Source organism: Rana temporaria, chromosome 2, assembly GCF_905171775.1.
Source record: "Rana temporaria chromosome 2, aRanTem1.1, whole genome shotgun sequence".
NCBI lineage: Eukaryota > Metazoa > Chordata > Amphibia > Anura > Ranidae > Rana > Rana temporaria.
In genome coordinates, this window is record NC_053490.1 from 279,696,773 (window position 1) to 279,722,548 (window position 25,776).

At 39.6% G+C, this 25,776-nt stretch overlaps 2 protein-coding genes across 2 annotated transcripts in view; one reads left to right on the forward strand and one right to left on the reverse strand.

Moving 5' to 3' along the window:
* The window catches only part of CSMD2 (CUB and Sushi multiple domains 2), a 1,186,454-nt gene that overhangs the window by 342,283 nt on the left and 818,395 nt on the right, over window positions 1–25,776 (reverse strand). Inside the window, exon 13 of the mRNA XM_040337101.1 lies at window positions 11,306–11,488. Coding sequence (XP_040193035.1) covers window positions 11,306–11,488 — 183 coding nt within the window. The remainder of the gene's footprint in view (window positions 1–11,305; window positions 11,489–25,776) is intronic.
* LOC120926843 (40S ribosomal protein S6-like) lies at window positions 3,405–4,442 on the forward strand. Its single transcript, XM_040337102.1, has 2 exons — window positions 3,405–3,964; window positions 4,220–4,442. Exons 1-2 carry the CDS (start codon window positions 3,429–3,431, stop codon window positions 4,374–4,376), a joined length of 693 nt encoding a protein of 230 aa, XP_040193036.1. The 5' UTR covers window positions 3,405–3,428; the 3' UTR covers window positions 4,377–4,442.

A 25,776-nucleotide genomic window follows, 5' to 3' on the forward strand; every position in this document is an offset into this window, starting at 1 on the left:
CCGACGTGCAAAATTCTGTTGCATGCTCAGAAACAATTCAACGCATTGTTGGAAGCATTAAACTTCAGTTTCTCGGCTCGTCGTAGTGTTGTATGTCACTGCTTTCTTGGCGGTTGAAAGTTAAGAGAACTTGTGTGACCGTGTGTATGCAGGCCATGCTTGAGCGGAATTCTGTCGAAAAAAACATCCAAGGTTGTTCCGACGGAAAATCCGATCGTGTGTACGCGGCATTAGACTTTGTTTGTTTAAGAGTTAGCTGCTACTATTATTTTCATTTGTTTGTTTTGGTTTAGCGCAGTGTCTTACCCCTTTTTCACATGTTTTTCATATGTGGACTGCGCTAAACTCCTAAATACATTTCTATCTTACCACTTCTATTATAGCCGTAAAAATACCTATTACTATGAAGGATCCCTACAGATTATCACCCATCCTCCTACTAGGTGATTTAGTTAATTAATTAATATATGTGCTCATATTCACAGAACAGCTCTGAGAGTCTCTGCCTATGTGGAGTGAGGGTGTGTGCCTTTCCTCCAATAAGCTGTCTTGGTTGAGTGCCCAGACTTCACACAGTGCAGAACAGGAAAATAAAATCTCTAACACAATATGAACTTTTCAAAGAATATATAAAGCTGAAGACAGCAGATATACATGTAAAACATATGTAGGATGATTTGTGATTTGTTTCAACTTGTTTTGTGTATCATCTGGAGCTGTTCACTTCACTGGATATATGTGAGGGTTTATATCCACTTTAAGCTTATTTGTAAGTACAAGTGTACCAGCGGTGTTTATTACCACTTTAAAGTACAGCTAAAGGTAAAATAAGTATATTTTTTAAAGGGATATGTTACCCCCAACATTTCATATTCCTGATATGTGTCTATTGCATGTATTTGTATTTAAAAAGGTGTCCTATTCTCTTAATATTGCTTTCTTTATGTGAAATACCTGGTGTTCCTGCCAGTCCCCCCTGCTTTCCTAGTCTAAACTGACCACACTAGGGATTAAAACACAACATTGTCAGTTTTATAGGTGTGCTGAGAACTCACACTGCTCTGAGGTGTTCAGGTCACCACTGTCACCAAGAAGAAAAGTGGTGTTAAAATTTGAGTTGCCATCAGAACAGAAATATAAGGGAAAGGGGGTGAGACAGCTCTCAACACTGTCAGGAATTGGCATGAAGCTTGAGGGGTTATTTAAATATATGCGCTAACAGGTTTAATTCAAGGTTGTCCAACTAAAAGAGGGCAGAATGCTATCTATTGTGGCATTTTGACTTCCATGATTCCACTTTCAGTGATGAATACCTCTTTGATCACTCATCATAGTGAGAGAGGTAGGTATATTCCAATGTACATTGTGCATATTTAAGCATTCAGGAATCTATGGAGTACATAATGTTCTATCTAGGGAAGTGCTACAATTTCACCCAATAAATAAACCACTGGTTTAACAGAGATATCCACAGATAATTACAGATAATTTATATGTCTGCTTGGCAATTCTTCTCATTAGCTGAGCTAATGCTATACAATTATCACTTCACAGACTATACATCTACATTTATATATTTATCTGTGCTGATCCTTCTTATTTATTATCATAGGCAATGAGTGCTTAACTCACACACAGTACGAGACTTCTGCAAGACTACTGAGTGATAGTCCATCTGTATGCCAAGAACCTAGTCCTTACTTTGTAGCTTGGTATACTGCAAAGCGTGGTTAACATGAGTAAATATACATACAGATCAATTTAATAAAACATCATGAAAATACTACTAACACCTTAATAAAACCCTAATGTGCAAACTACATTGTATGTGGCTTTGTCGGTTGATGGAAAAGGCAAATATTTTAAAGCCTTTCTCCATTATGAACTGTGTTAAAATCATGTCAATGAAGTGGAACTCCAGCTCAGACTTTAAATTTGATCCTGCATGTTTGTTTAACTACTGTCCATTTTAGCAGTCTGTGAATCAATTGGCCAAGTCTCTTTTTTACAGTTTAGTAGCCTAGTGTGCAGGAATCTGAAATGCTTATCTAAATACACAACATTTTTTTTTCATTTGAATGGTTAAAATTCCTTTATATTTTGTGGTCCATTTAGGTAGATTTTACCTCACTTCCTGTCTCTAAACAAGTTAAATTGTAACTCCACTTTTGTTGAGTATCTCTCCAAAAATGACATTTTTGTAGCTTAGTGCAGACTTCTGGGAAAATTGGAGAGCCAATCACACAAGCAGGACATTTTGTTTCTGGGGTCATTCTGTACAAAAGTAATTTTTAATAACATTTAATTACTATATGACTATTTTACAATCTTTTACGCTATATTATTTTTCTTTATTTGCTATTTTTTTTCCATACGAAAGTGGAGTTATGCTTTTAAGCAAAAACCTTGCATCACACCTTGTTTGTTTTTTTAGTTCATTTTTTCTGCTCACTACTGCACATGTTTGGTGAGAACAGGGTAAATTTAAACATCTGCTTTTTATAGGCTCTGTTCACACCATACATGTGTGTTGAGATGCAGAAAAATGAACAGCTGTCATCAGAACAAATGTGCCTATTGGAAGATTTGTTCTGTTCCTACACAACTTAGAATTTCAGGCCTCGTACACACCAGCGGACATGTCCGATGAAAACGGTCCGCGGAGATTTCGGTCAGATGGCTGTACACACCATCAAACCTAAATCCGCGTGGACAGAGAACGCGGTGACGTAGACGACACCGACTTTCTCTCTCACGCGAGTTCAATGCTTCCACGCATGCGTCGAATCAATTCGACGCATGCGCGGGATTTCGGTCCGCTGGTTAGACGCACTAACCAGCGGACATGTCCGCCGGACAGCTTTCCAGCGGACATGTTTCTTAGCATGCTAAGAAACATTTGTCCGCAGGAAATCTGTCCGCTAGCCTGTACACACGACCAGTTTCAGCGGACATGTCCGGTCGTGTGTACGAGGCCTCAGACTTTTTCTACAATGGTCACATTGAGGGAATAAATATACCATGGATAATTGGCACTACGTACATCAACTCCAGTGAGTTAGTGTATTTTGCACAATAGGGTTGATCTGGTGCAGCTCTGCATAGAAGCCAATCAGCTTCCAGGTTTTATTGTCAAACCCGAATCGAACAAGCTTAAGTTAGAAGCAAATTCACTATAATGCACACCCGCACCAGATATTGAACTGTCCAGTTTTAATGAATCAACTCCAATGTTTTTGCCTTATTAAATAAGTCTACAGGTGAACAGTATCCAAAATGTTAAAGTCAACTAGTGAGCATAACATTAGGGAAGCTGCCATTGCTGATCAAGATTAAGGTAGCAGCCGTAGAGCCAAAACATATAAAAATAAGTAAAAAATGGCTGCTCCTTTTTCCTGGCAGGGGGACCTGAAATAGGCTGTATAGACATGAAGCTTAATATCTCTTTCCCAACCACTGGCTGCCAGAAGCTGATTGAAGTTGACAATGAACGCAATCTGCATACTTTTTATGAGAAACACATGGCCGCAGAAGTTTCAGCTGATCCTTTGGGTGGGGAATGGAAGGGATATGTTGTGCGCATCAGTGGAGGCAGCGATAAGCAAGGATTCCCAATGAAACAAGGAGTTCTTGCCCACGGTCCTGTCTGTCTGCCTTTGAGCAAGGGTCACTCCTGTTACTGCCCCAGGGGGACTTGTGAGTGCAAACGCAAGTCTGTGCGTGGCTGTATTGTAGATGCCAGCTTAAGTGTGTTGAACTTGGTGATTGTCAGGAAAGGTGGGAAGGACATTTCTTGCCTCACAGACAACACTTTTCATCATCATTTGGGTCCTAAAAGGGCAAGCAGAATCTGCAAGCTCTTCAATCTGTCCAAAAATGCAGACGTGCACCATTATGTGGTTAGAAAGCATCTTGTGAAGGCCAGGACTAAGGCCCCCAAGATCCAGCGTCTTGTAACACTCAGGCCCCGTACACACGACCGAGTTTCTCGGCAGAATTCAGGCAGAAACTCGATCGGAGCCGTATTCTGCCGAGAAACCCGGTCGTCTTTGGCCGAGGAAACGACGAGGATCTCGTCGGGCCAAATGTTCTCTATTTCCTCCTTAGTCAATGAGGAAACTTGGCTCGCCGAGATCCTCGGCGGCTTCACAAGGAACTCGACGAGCAAAACGATGTGTTTTGCCCGTTGAGTTTCTCGGACGTGTGTACGGGGCCTCAGAGTTCTTCAACACAAGTGCAGACATATTACCCTGAAGAAGCAGCACACACAGAAGAATAAGGAGGAAGCATCAGAGTATGCCAAGCTCCCTGCCAAGAGAACAAAGAAAGCAAAGGTAAAGTGCAGATTGCCAAGAGGCGTAGACTTTGATCACTGAGAGCCTCCACATCAAAATCTGAATCCAGCCAGAAGTAAAGCCTCATGGTTTAAATACATTTGTTGTGCTGTTGTGCAACTTGTGCTAATTTATTTTTAAAGGCTTTGGTGTCTACAAAAATCTCTATGCATATGTTATCGACTTGATCTGGGTGTTTGAGAAAAAAGAATGTGGTATGCGCAGATTCAATTTGGTTTCTATATATATAAAAAAAATGGCTGCTCTATATTTATATCCTCAAAGCTTCCCTTTAAGTTGCTGCTTTTAAAATCTTGTCACTAAATGTCTCTTAAAAAGTTTTTCATCAACAATTTGAAATGATTATTTCCTCCCGTTTACGACAATGACTCAACGTTTTCGTTCCCCAATTTGTTCAAGCAGTCATATTTTTCCCAGAAAAATATGTCCCGCTTTTCATGATCAAAGCTTGCATTACCTTTCACAGAAGCTATGGTAGATTGTGTAAGCAAGCACACATCATTTTCTTGCCTAGACTGTCAGCTGCTCCACACATCCTGCTACTCCTCCTTCTCTAAAGCACATGTATGAACTTGAAATAAACTCGCTACTATAGTATGATAAATTCCTCAGTTCAAATACTGCAGTAAAAACAAACTCTTCTGCCAGAAACCCAGGAAATATTTGCTTTGTGATATGTCGAAGTAATTGGTTGGCTTAAAATGTTTCCAAATTTGCAATGCCCATAAATCCCTGGAGTAATTTTGCAGAGGTGGAAATGAAAATAAATAACTAATTATTACGCACAACAACTACAGATTTATGGCAAATAAAATAAAAGTTGTATCGCCTTAGTTTGGCTTAGGTAATATATACGTAAACTTGCTGTTGTCTGAATACAGATTAATATTTCCTTTGCATAACCTTTATTAAATACTTACTTTTTTTTAGAGCCTGTCCACATGCAAGTGCTCCACTGAGGTGGGTTAATGCACGAATCTTAATGTTCTTAATGGCACACATTAATGTTCATTATGAATGGACTGCCGATGCACCACAATGGATGAAAAATATATAATTGAGCCTTTTATAAAACAAACGGTGCACCATAACAGTAACACATGAATGGCACTGCACTGCATCACACATGCCATGCATTGTGGTAATGTGTGTTAACGCATGCTTGCCACAACCCACACGTGTGAATGGGCCTACACTGTTGCAGTACTGCAATAAATATAATTTTAAGGTACGGTATATTTAAAAAAAAAAATCTTACTCAAGATTCACACATTTTTCACTCAAAATCTATACATTTTTCTAATTGGATTCATTTAAACAAAGTTGTGAATACTGAGCAAAAAGTTGTAGATCACATTTTTAATAGACCCTTTAACATGCTAGGCTTTTCCTTTTTGATTTAGTTTCCAAAGCTTTTACAGTAATAATTTCTATCAGTTATTGTTAAATTTACCCAGTAACCTCTGCCAGAGATATTACTAAAAGGATATGTTAGCCAAGCCAATACTTTATACGTTTGGGTCAGTGCGTTGGACTGCACGGCCATTGGGAGTTCCAGGGAAGTGAAGGAACAGGCCGCAACTATGTGGCACAGTCTATACAGCTGTCCACAAGGAATTTCATGCAACTCTGTCAACTGGAGGTGTCTGCGCCCTCTATTTTTAAATACTGGGTCATTCTAACTCAGACTTCCAGATGACAGTGCTTGACTACTAACTCCTCCCCTTATACATTTTTACTGGCCTGTCACTAAGATATGCTGCCTCATTGTCCAATATTAATGGATGGGAGGTGGGAAGGTTTAGGATGACTCAATCACAATTAGGAAGTGCTATAAACAACTAAAGGCTCCTGTATGACAGCCTAAAAAAGTACCAAATTCAGGTACTATGTAATGCACAATCCTCATAAACACAAACACATAAAAACAACAAATTCCCTTTATCTTCAATGATTGCACCAAATCCTCCATTTGTGTCTCCACACACTCACCCTACCGTACACTATTGCTAGAGGCTTATGAATGCAGTGACAATGCTAAAAGCCAGAACATTTTCATCCAACTGTAGTGCAAGCAGGTACAGCCTACATGAAAGTGGCCATGCTGCTCTAAATTTTTGAGCAGTACAGCATTGTTGTCAAACCATCACAGGAAGATGCATAGTCGACTTCACTGGAAGGACCAACACGCATGTGTGGGACTTTGCAAGGAGGGCTATGTGAACTAACTTTAGTAGGAGACTAAAGGTAGCCATAGATGAATTGAAAGTCTGCTGAATTTTGAATGGTGTGTGGACGTCCCCACTCTACAGATGTCTATTCTTAGACTGACTTCTGTTGAACAAACGCTCATTGGTGTACTCTGACAGCACCAAGTCCCACTGTCAGGCCTCGTACACACGACCGTTTTCCTCGACAGAATGCATCAAGAAACTTGGTGGCAGAGCTTTTATGCAGAGGAAAACGGCCGTGTGTATGTTTTTCATTGAGAAAACTGTCGTGGAACTTGATGAGAAAAAAAGAGAACAAGTTCTCTTTTTCCTCGTCGGGAGTCTCAATTTCCTCGTTGTGTTTCTCGTCAGGCTGGTTTTCGACGGGAAACACGTTCGTGTGTATGCTTAGAAACCCGCACATGCTCAGAAGGGTGGCGCCAGTGGAATCAAACTTCCCCTTTATAGTGCCGTCGTACGTGTTGTACGTCTCCGCGTTTGAGAACAACAAGATTTTGTCTTGACAGTGTGTACGCAAAGAAAGCTTGTAAAGATTCTCGACAAGCCTAACAAGGAACTCGTCGAGGAAAACGATGTTTCATTTACGACGAGTTCCTCAGTCGTGTGTACGAGGCCTCAGAATATAAAGTCCCAGCAGAAGGGATTCCTTCATCCATCTAACATGTGTAGATGGAGGGATCTCTTCATTTTCTTTGGTCAGCCAGCTGGATGAACAAAAAAAACCTAATCATTTATGGCCAGCTTTAGAATGTCAAAGTGTACACTGTTAAGAGCCTAGGCAACAATATTACAGAAGTGTATGTTTTATGTACTTATTGAATTATCGTGACTATCTCTGTTTATTTCCTACATATTACAGTATCTTGCATACGTCCACATTCATTGTCCCAATCTGTTAACTACACCTTGAGTAATAGACATGTGCACACTGAAATATTTTGTTTCGGAATTTCAGTTTCGTCCGAAAAATAAATGTATTTAGTTACTCATGAAATTAATTTGTATCTATTTAGTTTAGTTAAAAATTGCATTTGTCCAAAAATCCGAATAAAGGTTAAATCTGTCATTGAAGGCTTATGGTGTCTATCGAATGTTCTAAGAAGATTCGACAAAGCAGCTAAACTGTACGACTCCGCAGTCATACATTTCCCGTTTAATGCTCCGCCCACAAGCGATATCAGAAATCTAATGTTGTATGACTAGTAATAATTATATTTATTAATTATTATTACTAGTCAACCAACATTAGAATTCTTCTATAGCCTATGGGTGGAGCATTTGACCATAAATGTCCACTCGCAGGGATTGTATATTTTTAGTTTGTCGAATCTTCATGACTGTATAATGTCGAATCTTTTCTCTCTATGGTCAAATAATCTTGGACTAATAGAGTTAAGTTAGGCACATTCGACCGCAGATTCGATAGACACAGATCGCTATTGTCACCGTCATGTTGAATCATCTATCTATATCAAACTGTTGTCGCAACGAGACGAAAATAAAAGCATTTTTTAGGTCAGATCTTTCGAATTTCGGATTCTGCACGTTCGTTATCATTTGTTAAAACGAACACGAAAGTTCCCAAAATTCGGATGAAAATGTATTCGGATGAAAACAAATGCATATGTCTATTCAATGGTACTGTATTCTCCACCTCTGTGATGTCAAAAATATTTTGATACTAGGTCACACCATCATTTTGATGTATTATGTGATCATACAACATGTTAGCAAGCAGAGCAGAGCAGATACAATGATTATATCTGAAAGGCCAAAGGATAATGCCGTTTTACTTATTTACTTAATATATTTCTTTGTTTAAGTACTTATTCTCTCTAGAATTTAACAGTAGCAATCAGACATGTGATACTATTTATTTTACATTGATGCTCAAATATGTAAATATCTAGAGAGGTGACTTCAAACCTGGAATTCTTCTGAACAACTGAGTAATTATGATGTAACTGGAGATGCACAAATGATCTCCTACTCCCCTTGTTTCAACTACTTATAAGTTATTTTATTTAAAAATATGTATTTTTCTAAAAGAAAGAAAAGATTTATGCACACTTTTAATAAGCCGGTTTTAAAAAAAAAAGAAAATCTGAACTGGTGCACACAAAAAACGGCAACACATCTTCATATTGGACTGGCTAATTCCATTGCCAAAAAAAAAATGGTTTCTATGATGTTAAACTGCATAGCACCAGCACTAAATGCAACATTGTAGGATTGTTCTCATGGTGTCAGATGTAGTCAGATGTAGTCAGAGGCTCATGAGATTTAGCCTTCAGCTTTAATACTTTTGTGAATGGAGCAAGGACCGTGTATACAGTATCTTTCTTGCTTTTCCCAAATGCTGCTCGTAGAAATACACAATTGCCATTACAGAAATAGAGGCTCATAAGGACCAGCATATTCCCAAAAGCTGAGTGTATACAGTATACAAATACACCCATTTTATAAAATGACATGAAGTTCATGAAGGTTTGTAAACTAGACCTAAAGGTTTGTAAACTAGACAAATGTTAAATTGTTCCTTTGCAGTAAACGATTAAGATCAATTGCTCTAATATGTAGCATATAGCATATGTCAATAGAGACAACTGCAATTTACATACACACATTGGCCTGAAAAATAAATACTTTCCCCCCAGCAGCAGTGCTGAACCCATCATTTTTACTGTCAGCAACTCTATACCAAGAGTAGGCTTATAGCATGGCCCTAAACAGCCTTGACTATCAGTGCCAAGGACATGCATTTAAGCATTGCCCTGACCCTAGAGCTCTTGGAATATACTATAAAAATTTAGTTATGCATATTGGAAATTAATGTGTATTAACCCATGGCTGCATGGGCACAATAGCAGAGTTCATCAATGATAAAGTGCCAACATATTTGTGCAATATCTGGTCTGATGAATTCTGGGTTCACCAGTGTAGATTGGTATCTTTGGGATCAATCTGAATGCAGCATTAATACATGGGAACATCCAACTATCTGCATTGCGAGTTGCAGAATGCACTGTTGTATGCATTGACAGCTTTAAGATCAGGACATGATGGTATGCTTATAGAGTATAAAACATACAGTAGCTTTTATCAGGGCAAAATGGGCCCAACTCATTTGATTTTCTGACCAGTGGGTGTATATATTTTACATTTGATTTTTCTAATCTTTTAAAAACACCACCATGCTCAAATATATATACCATATATATACCATATTGACAAGGGTTCAAGTCACAGATTTTTTATCAGTAAAATCACTGTTGGAAATACAAATATTATATGAGTAGTAAAGTCTCAAACTATGCACATAATAGATAAAAGCAGAAATATAATGCCAACAAATGAATATTTTTTCCAGAGATGGCTGATACGGAAATAGTTAGACCACGCTGTACACAACCTTAATATGTCAGCTGATGGTCACATAAATTACACATATATTTGGGAAATTACCAAACATCACCTAAACCCTTTTCTACAGACCTATGCTGCTCAGCACCAATATCCATTGCTGATGACCGAGAGCAAAGTTGATAAAAGAAGAGCAGACACAACGTTAAGTAAAACACTCAGGCCTAAGCTGTTTAGGGGGGTTCTGAACCACTTAAAAGTAAATGCAGCTTTACATATTTGGCGGAATAAATCCGAAAATCTAAATCAGGACAGCAAGATACTCAACTTTGTAGAATGCAATCAATACCTGTTTTGTTCCATTTTGCAATGTCTTGAAGTTTTAAACTCTACCTGGTCAGAATGCTCAAAGTTTGCTTGTTACTTTGTAGGAAGTATAAAAAAGGGCTTATATAAACATTCTATAGTGAAGTTGTTATCTGCTGTAGAATAAAAGGCATGGGATCTAGCAAAATGGGAACATTTCCTGTAGGGCTCACTGAATATTTGAAAAGACTCCACAAAATAAACTAGGTACTACATACAATCTACAAAGTGTAATATAACCTGTCCTGTTTTACAATATCAGATTTGTCACAAAAAAGGAGTTACACTTAAAATTATTATTTTTCTGAAGAGCGCCACCTGATTATTTGAAGCACATTGACATTGCTATGCCATGGACAATTACGTCATTCCACTGTACAAAGCCCACATCGCCCCTCACATTAGGGCACTGGACATGACAGTTATTCTCAAGAGCATAAAAAAAGACATACATAATAATGATGTAGCTCATTTCCATTAGAAAGATCCTTTGCACTAAGATTATGCATCACAAATCTTTGTGAGGATTAATACACACTTAACAGTTACCTGGTGAAGCTTTGCCTCAAGGTACTGCATTGCACTACGTCGCTGAAAAATCCTCTTGTGTGTAGTTACTGTAAAACCCATAACCAACATCCATAGAGTTAACTCAGCTAAAAACACAGCGCAAGGTACATTAAAAACTGCCTGATTGCTGAATTTCTCTTCCTCTAAATTAAAACATGAATATTTCATGATAAAAAATAAGGTTCTCCTAGAGAGGCAGTAACTCCAGCTGCACCTCTCCCTTGTTGAGCGGCTTAAATTACTGCTGAAAATGGAATATGAATGTTATTAGCATGCGATTAGTATTTTCATTTGCATGGCACTCTGAGTCCTTATTGCCTTAGGGGAAAGGAAGGGTGGAAGATGAGTGGGTGCATAGCACCCATTACTGGCTGGCTGGCCTGATTTTACACACACACACAAACTCCTCTCATCACTTACACACACAACTAGGTTTTCTGGCAGACCATTGGCTGTTCTTTTGGCATGTGATTGTCGACTGTCCAACCAGCTCAAAGGCTGGCTGGCACCGAAATACCAGAGTGTCTCCATGTCGGAATCTGGAGCCCTCTCTCATTCCGAATGCTGGAATGCCTGGATCACCGCAGCTCCCCTGGTCTATTTCTGAAAGACAAAATCATAACAGTCTTGTGAGAAAATGCATGTATCAGTATTGCAGAGGTTTACACTTTATGTGGCCTACACCTTTTTCATTCTATTAGGGATTGTATATATTTTCAGGAAATTAGATTTAGAGGCCAATTAAACATAAAATAGGAGTTTATTTATGTAAAAGTACGATTGTAGAATCTGGCATATGAGAATACTGTACAAGAACACAGGATATACAGGAAATAGATTTTTTCGATTTACCAATAGGACAGGAAACATAAACATACCAATGCACAAGAGAATTGCGATTTGCTGATCTGAATGGCTGTTTGTCAAGTCACCTAACTCATGAAAAAGTGGACAAATCACAAACTGCAATTACTGTGATTTATGATCTGTAAGATTTACCACAGAACAGGCAGATCAGCAAAGGTATATTAAAATGGATCAGAAAAAAAAAAAAAAAAACTTGTTTCTTCTGTGTAATTTAGGATTTGCCAATTCATCGGTACACAGATCACAAATTACATAGCTTGTCTCTGTTCTCTACCTTAGCACTTTTATCTCTCCAATATCTTCCGTTCTGATAAGATTCAGAAAATTTGAAATGTATTCTTGAATGTTATTAAAAAAGCTCTTTTATATAAATCAATTTGAAATGCAAGTATATAATTCCACTTGCAGACACGAACGAAAGGTGAATACGGAGATTCATTACATATTCAGATATTACAATCATATCATGAGATCAACGTTTCTGGATGAGCAATTTGTATATAAACCATACTCATTCACATGGGTGTCATTAAGTTTTATAAACGAACAAGACATTTAATTCATCTATTGTTAATCTGTTTGCTTATTTTTTTTACTTTGAAATCAACTAGGCTTACAGAACAGATCCATGGCTCACAACACATCTTCTGTATTAAAGGGGGCGCATACATTATGATGCCGTGCATATACTAGAGCTTGTTCTTCAGTTTCATTAACTGCTTGCTGCCCGCCCACCGTCAAATGATGGTGGAGTGGTGTGGCTCTCGTTCTGGGAGGACGTCATATGACGTCGCTCCAGAATGGCCGCTCTCGCACACCCGTGGAGACGTGCAGCGCGGTGATCGTGGCCGAACCGTGTTGCTAGGACACAGCGCGACCTCGATCTCTGTAAAGAGCCGCATCCGCGGCTCTTTTACCATTTGATCGGCTGTGCCCAATCAAAGCCAATCACTTTTAAACACTGAGATGCCGGTAATTGACTCTCCGCCTCACACTGACAGAGTGTGTGGTGAGGAGAGCCGATCAGCGGCATCTTCTCACAGGGGGACGTGTAGGAATGTAATAAGGGCCCATAAGTGTGGTATATTAGTGCCTCCACATCAGGGCCATCTAGTCAGTGCCCATAAGTGCCTCCTCCTCAGTGCCCATAGGTGCCACCTTATCAATGCCCACCAGCTCAGCCTATCAGTGCCCATTAGTGCTGCCTCATCAGCATACATCAGTGAAGGTGAAAAATTGCTTAGTTACAAAATTTACTGACAGAAACTAAGTAAAAAACATATTTTTTTTCAACATGTTGGTCCTTTTTAAAAATAAAAAACCCAGCAGTGATTAAATACCACCAAAAGAAAGCTCTATTTGTGTGAAGAAAATTATAAAAAATTGGTTCGGGTACAGTGTTACATGACCGCGCAATTGACCTTTCCAAATGCGACAGTGGCTTGGGCAGGAAGGGGGTGTAAGTGCCATGAAATTGTCTGCCTACTCAAAACATTTTTCAAACATGTTGCTCGTGATATACTCACATTACTTATCCTAACTGAAGACTACAAATAAATGTATAGTAAAAAGAGCTGTAAGATGCTTTACTGACAAAATTGTTGACCAAGATAGATCCTCTTTCAGACTAATGTATGTGTCCCCACTTGGGGGATTTTAACTCGCTTCCTCTCCCAGATGGCACAATTTACTGTGTCTCAGGCAACTAAAAACCTTAAGATTCTAACCCTTCCTCGTTCTATTAAAAAGCATTTTACTCTTATGTTGCTTCCATTTCCAGGGGGCAGCAAAGACTAGAACAGAAGGTTGTGGGAACTCTCCCGAGAGACACAAGATTAAGAACACGATGGAAAACTAAAACTAATAAAAGCTCTAAAGCTCTCTGTTCTGTCCAAAACATGAAGGAAGGTTTGGGTAGACTTTTCTCATAACTTGTACCACCTATGATGCACGTATACAGTATCATGGTTTAAGAAAATAAGCATACAGTATGCACTAGTAAACAGAAACAAATACAAACAAAATGTCTTCCATCTGATTAACTTTTTATATTTTAGCATTAGGCTTCACAATATTGGTCACACAATTTCTAACAGTTTTTAAGCACCATTCCATGGTATACTATGGGGTTGATTAACTGAAACTGTAGAGTGCAAAATCTGGTGCAGCTGTGCATGGTAGCCAATCAGCTTCCAACTTCAACTTGTTTAATTAACTGTTGACAAAAAAAAACTGGACGCTTTCTATGCACAGCTGCACATGATTTTGCACTCTCCAGCTTTAGTAAATCAACCCCTTTGCCTTCCATTTTACACCATTCCTCACATTTGGCACTACTGCTAGAAGTTCATTTGCCTACAGTATCTAAATTATCATTGATACATGAATGTAACCTAAATCTATATGGTGAACTTTTGTAGACAACGACAGACATTCAGTGAGGGAAAAGGGTATTTTTGCAATCACAGAGGTCAATGTTTCTTGTAGTTGGTCACCAGGTTTGCACACCTCTCAGGAGGGATATTTCCCCACTCCTCTTTGCAGATCCTCTCCAAGACATCAAGGTTTCAAGGATAATATTTGGTAACTCTACATATTTTCTATGTGATTAAGGTCTGGAGACTGGATAGGCCACTACAGGACCTTACTGTGCTTTTTCTTGAGCCACTTCTTTGTTGCCATGGCCGTGTCTTTTGGGTCATTGTCATGCTGGAATACCCATTCATGACCCATTTCCAATGCCCTGGCTGAGGGAAGGAGGTTCTCACCCAAGATTTGATGGTACATTGCCCCGTCCATCGTCATTTGATGCAGTGAAGTTGTCCTGTCCCCCCAGCAGAAAAACATCCCCAAAGCATAATGTTTCCACCTCCACGTTTGACGATGGGGATGGTGTTCTTGGGGTCATAGGCAGCATTCCTCTTCCTCTAAACATGGCCAGTTGAGTTGATGCCAAAGAGCTCAATTTTGGTCTCATCTGACCACAACACTCTCCCCCAGTTCTCCTCTGAATCATTCAGATGTTCATTAGCAAACTTCAGACAGGCCTGTGCATGTGCTTTCTTGAGCCGGGGGGGGGACGGGGGACTTGCAGGCACTGCAGGATTTCAATCCTTAATGGCGTAGTGTGTTACCAATTGTTTTCTTGGTGACTATGGTCCCAGTTGCCTAGAGATCATTGACAAGATTTCCCTGTGTAGTTCTGGGCTGATTCCTCACCATTCTCATGATCATTAAAACTCCATGAGGTGAGATCTTGCATGGAGCCCCATATCCAGGGAGATTGACAGTTATTTTGTGTTTTTTCCATTTGTGAATAACCAACTGTTGTCACCTTCTCACCAAGCTGCTTGGCAAGGGTCTTGTAGCCCACTCCAGGGTTGTATAGGTCTACAATATTATCCCTGACATCCTTAGACAACTCTTTGGTCTTGGCCATGGTGGAGAGATTGGAATCTGATTGATTGCTTCTGTGGGCAGATATCTTTTATACAGGCAGCTGAGATTAGGAGCACTCTCTTTAAGAGAGTGCTCCTAATCTCAGCTCATTACCAGTATAGAAGACACCAGGGAGTCAGATAGGGGATCAAATACTTATTTCACTCATTAAAATGCAAATCAATTTATAACTTTTTTGAAATGTGTTTTTCTGGATATTTTTGTTGTTATTCTGCCTCTCAGGCCTTGTACACACAACCGAGGAACTCGTCGTAAATTAAACATCATTTTCCTCGATGAGTTCCTTGTTAGGCTTTTCGAGAATCTTGAAAAGCTTTCTTTGCGTACACACTGTCAAGACACAATCTCGTCGTTCTCAAACGCGGTGACGTACAACACGTACGACGGCACTATAAAGGGGAAGTTTGATTTCACTGGCGCCACCCTTGGGGCTGCTTTTACTAATCTCATGTTACTGCGTGTTAAGTAAAAGTTTGGTAAGAGACGATTCGCACTTTTCAGTCTGTTACAACGTGACGAATGTGCTATCTCCATTACAAACGCTACTTTTACCGAAGGCACGCTCCCATCTCATACTTTATTCTGAGCATGCGCGGGTTTCTAAGCATACACACGAACGTGTTTATCGTCGTAAACCAGCCCTACGAGAAACACGACGAGGAAATTGAGACTCCCGACGAGGAAAAAGAGAACTTGTTTTTTTTTTTTCTCGTCGCGTTCCACGACAGTTTTCTCGACGAAAAACATACACACAACCGTTTTCCTCTGCAAAAAAGCTCTGCCAGCATTTTTCTTGATGGATTCTATCGAGGAAAACGGTTGTGTGTACGTGGCCTCACTGTTAAAATAAACCTACCATTAAAATTATTGACTGTTCATTTATTTTTCAGTGGACAAACCTCCAAAATCAGCAGGGGATCAAATACTTTTTTCCCTTACTGTAGGACTCTTTCAGACAGGCGGATAGGGGGGAGTAAAATCTGAGTTTTACCACTCCCATCTACCCACCTGAATTGTGACAATACAGCCAGACAGGGCTGTACACATGCCATGGCAGCCACAACATTTTTAACTCATGGTGCAGAGGTTGACAGGCAGCATAGCCTGTCAAAGTCGCCCATTTGAGTTCAATGGGGCTTCAATGCAACCATTACCTAATGCATGGCTTACGCCTTACAGCTACAGTGAAATCCCACAGTGTAAAATTGTCATTCAGAAATTGTAAAAAAAAGAAAAAAAAAAAAAGCGATTCACTGTGCAAATGTGAAAAAAGCCTTAAAGCCTTTTGCTGTGATTATTTGACATACAATAGTGAGGGACATTTAAAATGCTTGTATCTGTGATACAGTAATATGTAATAATAAATATTACATAGTATTTACTATTTAGTGTCAGTTATGTTGAAACTCTGTAAAATAAAGAGGTGACTCTGGCATAAAATGAACATCTCTGCCAACAAATAGTAATATGGCCACTGCTAGCATAATGCACAGAAATGTGTAATCTTTAAATATGACATGAAAATAATAGTAACTTTGCCACTTTGAAAAGTACCAGTATATCTTCATTTAGCAAACTGTATGTTAGTAAATAAGGTGTACCTGCTTTGAATATTAAATTATGTTGGAGGGACATGAAAAAAGTATAGGATTTTTACCAGAACATTCTTGTCTGTATTCTCATTGCACAAGTTCCTGGAAACAGGGCTCATCAGTAATGGGTGCTGTAGCGACTACTAGCTGGTTACTGGAAACACCATAGATAAATGCACATATTCGCCCACACACCAAGGATCTTCAAATGTAGTGCAAAGGGCTTTTATTGCAGAAAGATCACAAGAACAAGTGCAGCGTTTCAGAGCCACGCAGGTCCCCTTAGTCAGGCATGTGATTACATTTGAAGTTTCTTGGTGTGCTGGCGAATATGTTCATTTATTGTGCTAGAACGTGATTGGTTGGAAAAAGTGAACACAGAAACCTCTTATTCACCAAGTACAGGGAACTTCACTTTGCAAATCAATCTTTATCTAACACATTTCCTTTAGTAAAACAACCCCGCTGACTCTTCATATATGTCAGCGACCATTATCTATACAGTGTCACTGACCGAATGTGTTTTGTGACTTATATTGAAATGTTTATTACTATATATATATATATATATATATATATATATATATATATATATATATATATATATATATATATATATATTAATTGGAACACCTGCCTTTAATGGCATCCCAGTCTTAGTCCGAAGGGTTCAATATTCAGTTGGCTCACCCTTTGCAGATATAACAGCTTCATCTTTTCTGGAAAAGCTGTCTACAAGGTTTAGGAGTGTGTCTATGGGAATGTTTGACCATTTTTCCAGAAGCACATTTGTGAGGTCAGACACTGATGTTAAATGAGAAGGCATGGCTCGCAGTTTTCGCTCCAATTCATCCCAAAAGTGTTCTAAAAAATCAAAATCCTCCACCTCAAACTTGCTCATCAACGTTTTTATGGACCTTGCTTTGTGCACTGGTGTGCAGTCATGTTGGAACAGGAAGGGACCATCCCCAAACTGTTCCCAAAAAGTTGGGAGTATGAAATTGTCCAAAATGTCTTGGTATGCTGATGCCTTAAGAGTTCCCTTCACTGGAAATCAGGGTCCAAGCCCAACCCCTGGAACACAACCCCACACCATAATCCCCCCTCCACCAAATGATTTGGACCAATGCACAAAGCAAGGTCCATAAAGACGTGGATTTTGGGGTGGAGGAACTGTACTGGCCTGACCTCAAACCGATTAGAACGGAGACTGTACACCAGGCCTTCTCATCCGACATCAGTGCCTGACATCACACATGCACTTCTGGAAGAATAGTCAAACATTCATGAATATATATATATATATATATATATATATATATATATATATATATATATATATATACACTGTGAGGCAATGGCATGTCACCTAGGTTTCCCACCTACATATGACGAGAAGCTCCAGGATTTCTGTTTGCAGTGGAAGAAGCAACTTTTATTGTTTTCTCAGATTTTAATATGTTCTGTTCTGAGTTCTGAAGCCCAGATGCTTTGCAGAGCTTTGGGTGGGATAATGCCTCCAATCCTAGGTCTACATCTTATCTGGTAGCCAGACAGTTTATTAGCCTCAACTATGTGAGGCGACCAATGCAGGGCTCTATCTCTCTCTCACTTGCTGTGGGAACATACTGCCATGTGAAAAAGCTGAGTGCTGAAAGAACACTAATGGTACCAAAGCTCCCTGCTAGTTTTTGAGAATCAATTAAGGGGCACCCTGGCAGTCAGAAATGGACTTGGTTAGTTAGTGGCTTGGATGAGCAGATATTTAGCCTGTTTTATGTTATGGAATTTCTGTATAAATTCCCCTTGCATTGACCCTATACTTGTTCAGCCTTGCTGAATAAAAGTGCAATACAAACCTGCCTGGACAGCCTGCCCCCCTTGCAATACACAGTATATATATCATAGGGTTTATGCCTGAACAGTGTTCTATAGAGAACATATTCTATTGCCTACAACAACCAATCACTCCTAACTGTGATTCTTGCAGTGCAGTTATAAATGAAACAAGGTCTCTTTGCTGTGTGCAACAATAAATGTTCTGGCTTGCACATATTGCATACAAAAGGCAATGCGTAGAGCAATGAACAACATGATGAAAGAGGACAAGGTCCTCCATAGGGAACCAAAATCATGTCCTTGCCTGTAAACAATTTTGAAGGTAGTTACATCCCTGTTTGCACTTTAATACAAAAAAATCCAAGTTTACAATTTTTTCCCCATCCACTTCTAAAAAAACTTTTTTTTTAGAATTCAGGCAGATTTGCTTCCTATAACCCAGTCCTGTCCCCATGGTATCATGGGATGAGACCTAAACAATCAAGGGAGATCCCATTAATGTATTAAAGCATCAAGAAAAGGACAGAAGAAAAAGAACAACAACATAACTAAAATGCTAAGAACTGATGAATATAGGCAGAAGGCAATTTTCTGTGTAGTATGAGAAATCCCATTGCAGCAGGTAGCGGAAAAATGTCAGACAGAGTTGAGCAAGTACTTTTGACACATTTCTAAACAGAGATCAAGCAGACTGTTTTCAAAGCTAGTTACTTTTTGTTCTTTTTACTGCCATTTTTGTTATTTTCCAAGGAATGATCAAACAGGGGCTGCAGAAAATAGGATGATGGGGGTAACAACTGTGGCAAAAACAGCTTGAACTTAAAAGCCTCAGGGGTAATGTATTCTACTGATAATAGCAAACACACAAAGCTTATGGTAAATGACAACAAGAAAAATAGAATATTGAGATATAGAAATGACCCTAACTAAAGGTCTTAAAAATGTGTGCACCGATTTTGCTGTTATTTTGCAGCAAACACATTTAGGATTTGTCTTTCCTTCATCACTGGACACAAGCTGGGCCCTTTTTCTTTTAAGGGTAACCTCTGGATACTCCAATAAAGTTATGGTTATATTTCTTATGCTCAGTTATATCATCTTTAGTTTTCCTATTGACAGTCAATGCAGGGCAGCAGGGGAATGCCTGTTAAAGGGGTTGTAAAGACAAAAATATTTTCCTCTTAAATTAAAGTCTGACAATAGCTGATAAAGTAAAAAGTCATGTTTTGCATTATAACTAGTTTGATACCTGTTGAAATCGAGCTGTTTTATTCACCTCTGTCACTCCTGAATCATTATTCTCACTGACTTCCTGGTTTGCGGTGCACATTCATTCTTGCTACATCACGGTCTAATGGGAACTACAGTTCCCATTAGGCTTAGCCTCCTTGCCTGTGCCTAAGCCTTCACCGGCGCCGAATAGAGCCGAGCCGACCCGAGATTCTTTCGGGAAGTCGTGACGCGCTGTGCGCGCCGTCGTTTAGCATGTCAATCAATAACGATAAACGCTATCTACGGCAAAAAAAAAAAAAAAGGTCAGTGTAATTTTATTTGCAGAACTGGACTGGATGTAGTGTTAGAATTTTTTTATAGGGTGAACCCCCGCTTTAAGCATGTTGTGTTAAATCAGTGAAGTGATTTGTTTTTGTTTTTGTCCTACCGCAATGTCAAAAGTGATATTTTTCTCAAGGGTTCAATGATTTGTTGAGAGTGGGAATAAGCAGACAAGGAAGTTGATTTAGTAAATTCTACCTACCCCTTCTAATACCTATGCTGATTAACCTGCATAAGAAATGTGTATATACCTACCTATTTTCAGCCTGCTCCGCTCCAGTGGCTGCATGGGAGAGGAGGGAGCGCTGACAACAGATGGGCCATAGGAGCCTCTCAATGATGTCACTGCTCCCAGGCATTACCAGCCATTGTCTAGTGCATGTGTGCCCAACCAGTGGCCCGGGGGCCACATGTGGCCAGCAAAGCCCTCTGATGTGACCCGCGACCTCCTGCTTTGGGATGGAACAGAATAGAATACTGTTATTAAAGTTCAGTTTATTACTAAAATCACAGGCTCAGATTCTGGTACATCCGCGTATCTCTGCGGTGGCGTAACGTATCCGATTTACGTTATGCCGACGCAACTTAGACGGGCAAGTGCTGTATTCTCAAAGCACTTGCTCCATAAGTTGCAGCGGTGTAGCGTAAATCGGCCTGCGTAAGCCCGCCTAATTCAAATTTGGATCAGGGGGCGTGTTTTATGTAAATCTACTGTGACCCGACGTGATTGACGTTTTTTCCAAAAGGCGCATGCGCTGTCCGTGGAATTTCCCAGTGTGCATTGCTCCAAAGTACGCCGCAAGGACGTCATCAGCTTACACGCCCCTAGCGGTCAGCGGAAAAATGCAGTTGCCATCCGACGGCGTAAGAGACTTACGCCTGTCGGATCTAATGGATATCTATGCGTAACTGATTCTAAGAATCAGGCGCATAGATAAGACGGGTCGGATTAGGACTTACGACGGCGTACATGGCGCTGCGCTGTCGTAAGTCCTATCAGAATCTGGCCCACAGTGTATATATGGGCATACCTGCTTTCAAACTGACCCGCAGATGCAGAGCAGTGCACCTGCGGGTTACCTGCACTGAGCCATAGACTTCTGTTAATACGCAAGTTTGGTGAGCTTTCTGAAAGTGCACCAAACCTGCAGAATATAATAGAAGTCTATTGCAAAGTGCAGGAAAGCCAAAGGTACACTGCGTCGCACCCGCGGTGCAGGTAAACCACAGAGCATCCGTGTGAAAGCAGCCTTGGGACCATTTCACACGGTCAGTTTGACCCAATTGGACCCTCCATTCACCTCTAAGAAGTGTCAGATGTAAACCGACTTGTGTCCTACCTCTAATGTGATCCGCTGATCGGACACGGACCTGTTATCCGTCTGCTCCTCTCATTGATTGTGGCCCGCAACCAGTTACCAAGTTGCTAAAATGGCCCTTGTACCTCAAAAGGTTGGACACCCCTGGTCTAGTGCTTTCTCCTTTCCCCTGCAGTCACCTCTAGCTGACACAGGAGATCACATGGCTGGTCTGAATCAGGGTGAAAATAGGCAAGTATATACACTTTTCCTACAAACGTTAGTCAGCATAGATGTTAGGGGGAGAAGAATTTTTAAGATTAGTTATGCATAGCCTGGAATTCCACTTTAAGGGGTTGACTTACTAAAGGAAAACACACTGTGCACTTTACAAGTGCAGTTGCACTCACTTTCTCCAGAGCTACGTGGTAAAGCTCTGCTGATTTCCACCATCCAATCATATGCACGGAAAAATGCTGTTTTTTTTTTCCTTGCACCCTATTGGCTATTCCGTACAAAGTGAAGCTTCACCACCTCCACTAAGCTCTGGGGAAAATGAGTGCGAATTGCACAGTTCAACCCTAATATTTACTTGTATGTTTAGCGGTATATAATAATCACATACCATTACATTTCTTTTTTCAAAATATGGAAAAGTTAACCCCACACGTTCACATGTGCCATTATATTGGAAAGAGATTGAAAATACTGTTCTATTTTATAAAACATATATTTCTTAGTCTTAATAGTCCTTAATTCCAATGGAATACCTAGTTGCAGCCATGATGGAATGTCCTCCCCACCCCTACACTCTCCTACCTTTTCTTTCCCCATTTTGTCTGTTGTCCATTGAGTCTGCCCCATTTTTAAATGTTTTCATATTTATAAAACTTTTTTAAATATTTTTTAAACTTTTTTTTGGACCATTATGTGGAACTGTATCAAATGCTTTGCTGAAATCAGGATAGGGTATGGTCACAGCACCAGCGTGTTCAAAAACTCTGGTCTCTGGTCAAATGACACAAAGATTAATCAGTGACCTACTGGTGTATATTTCATACCTGTATGCTATGAGATGGATCACCTGGAAATAACGTTTTTTAACCTTAGATTCCTGTTCATTTTGTCTAGGGGAATCGGCTAGTTGTTTTAAAATCGAAGCTGTACTTACCGTTGTAGAGAGCGATCTTCTCCGCCGCTTCCGGGTATGGGCTGCGGGACTGGGCTTTCCTATTTTGATTGACAGTCTTCCGACAGGCTTCTGACGGTCGCATCCATCGTGTAGCCGAACGTCGGTGCGCAGGCGCAGTATAGAACCGCACCGACGTTCGGCTTCTTTCGGCTACTCGTGACGCGATGGATGCGACCGTCGGAAGTGTGTCGTAAGACTGTCAATCAAAATAGGAACGCCCACTCCCGAAGACCATACCCGGAAGCGGCGGAGAAGATCGCTCTCTACAATGGTAAGTACAGCTTCGATTTTAAAACAACTAGCCGATTCCCCTAGACAAAATGAGCAGGAATCTAAGGGTAAACATTTTTTAACATAGGCTGTATTGACTTCATGAACATTGCAGTGAATGTTAAATCACTGTACTGTTGTGTTATACTTTTGCATCACATTATGCTCCTCAATACATATTGGGTCATAGCTCAATATCTCTGTTATATGTGTATACACCAAAAGATTAACCCTGTACTGTTTTTCTCTTTCCTGTAAAAACGTTCCTAATAAATATATAATCTTACAAAAAAAAACTGTTCCAAGCTGACAGGCTATCATAATCATTATCCATAATCAAAGACTCCTGTTCCAGACCATGTAATATAATTCTACCAGGAGTCAAGGAGTCTTGGTCTTATAACCACCTTTTGTGCTATTAGAACTGTTGCAGAGCAGCTATTGCCATTGAATTTTCTCAAACTGTATGACATTTTTTTCATAAAGAAAATTGATTGATCTTAGAAACTGCATAATTGCACATTTGAAACCCTGAAAAGGGATGACTTGCACCTAGTTTAAGAGTCAAGTTAAGTGGAAGAAATCTGATATTGGCTAGAAATAACATGCACCATGTTTGTTTCTGATCTATTTGTTTGCAGCTGCTGTGCAACACATATGTAACAAACAATTGCCCCCTGCCTCCACCTATAACTGGCCTTCGCAGCAAGGAACGCATAGAAGGCCAATGCATGTCAGACAAAACCAAAGAAAATTCCCAGTTTAACTCACCAGCCAGCCTGCAACCAACTAAAGTATCCTTATCTAACAGTTTGCATTATAAACAGGGGTTTAGTTTGCACACATTTGCAAATATATGAGTAAGCTGCAGAGTCACTTAACAGGTCTCCGGTATTATCTGCAATCTTAACTCTGTACATTTTTGAGAGCCTTCATAGTAGAAGCACATACATAATAATGGATAGATAGAGGGCAGGTGAGCCTGGAGGGGCACACTGGACACCCAGCAAATAGCACAATGGTAGCAAAGGTGTCCAGGGAGTCCCCTCACCAATATTACATCAGTAACTAACAACTGACCACTGCCACAGCCTATAACTGGCCTACACAGCAAGGAGCACATGAAAGGGTGATGCAAATGTTTTAACTAAACCCCTGTTTTTAACACAAACACAGGAGAATTTAATTGGTTGCAGACTGGCTGGTGAGTTTAGCTGGGAGGTTTTATGGTTTTGTTTGATGTGCAACACATATAATATTTTGATTGATGACATACGAGTTTGCAACACATGTTCTGAGGAGAACGTGGATTTGGAGGAAAAAAATGCACATCACATTTGGATGATTGTTCACAACATACTTTGTTTGACTCATATGTAGTAGTATGGGTCTGTTTATTTCTGGTGAGGGCATCAAATATATTTATGGACTGCACTGAACATTGGGATCTTTAGGAAAAGCACTGGTCCTGTTTTATATATTTTCATCTTAAAGGGGACGTACCCTTATGTGATTGTGCCCAGCCGTGCCATTCTGCCGACGTATATCAGCGTTAGGCGGTCCTTAAGTGGTTAATGCCTCGTACACAAGATCAGAATTTCCGATGGAAAAAGTCAGACAGACTTTTTCCATTGGAAATTCCGACCATGAGTATAGACCCTATCGGAGTAATTCCATCGGAAATTGCGATGAATTTCATCAGAGTTTACATAGAGAACATGTCCTATTTTCCTCCGATGGAATACCGTCAGAATTCCGATGTGAATTTGGTTGGACAAAGGTCCGATCGTGTGTACAGGGCACAATAGTATAGATAGGCTAAAGTAAACAGCATAAGAACAAATTATTACATTTAAACTTAACTAACCTAAACTAAAATTGTGTAAAACGTGTGCTCCATTGCAGACAATAGCGTTGATTCCAAAAAGACATATAATCATAAAAAATACTGTATGAGTTCCTTAAACACATTATGAGAAACAAAAAAATCAGAAGACATTATATACTTTTTTTTTTTTTTTTAAACAGAGCACTTTTCACAGTATTACATGAAAATGATAACTAAAACCACAAGAAGTAAATCAATCAACAGTTGTTAAAAGATGCTTCTCTCTCAGCACACATAGAATTATATCTCATATGAATAGGCTTCAGTTGACACTATTAGCAGCTACTTTAAATTAAACAAATCACACATATGTTAAATCAAACATATAACATTAGCAGTGCTTACAATTATTCAACCCTGCGTGTCAATATTCACATATATTGTTTTATATGTTCAAATGTTTCAATGGATTTACCATATGTGTGTGATGTAAAAATTATACTTTTTAAAATATGTTGAGGCTGTATTGTAAATAACATGGGGGAAAAAAGAGACATAGGTGTATTTTCTTTTGTGTACAGTAGGTGGCACTAGAAAAGTTGTGAACCTTTTCAATATGCCTACGCATAGTGCTGGCAAACCCCTGGTGTTTAAGACAGCTGTGTTAAATTTCAAGAACACTTGCGTCAATCTCTTTCAGAAAATATGGCATGTGCACAGCATAGTTCCATCGTGTTAAGATTTTGTGGGACTAAACAATTGTAAAAAACAGTAATTGGAATGTTCAGAAACAGAAGAAAAATGCTTATGAAGTTCCATTTAAATAGTGTCGTGCTGAGAGCTATGTCTGCATGTAAACACTTTATATACTGCACGCCAATAATTATTGCTGTAACAATAGATTTCTTCTTTCTAGCATCAAAAAGGTTAACAGGAGCCTTCTCCCCCCTCTCCCCAGCACTAATTCACAGCGACTGCTGTACACACATTAT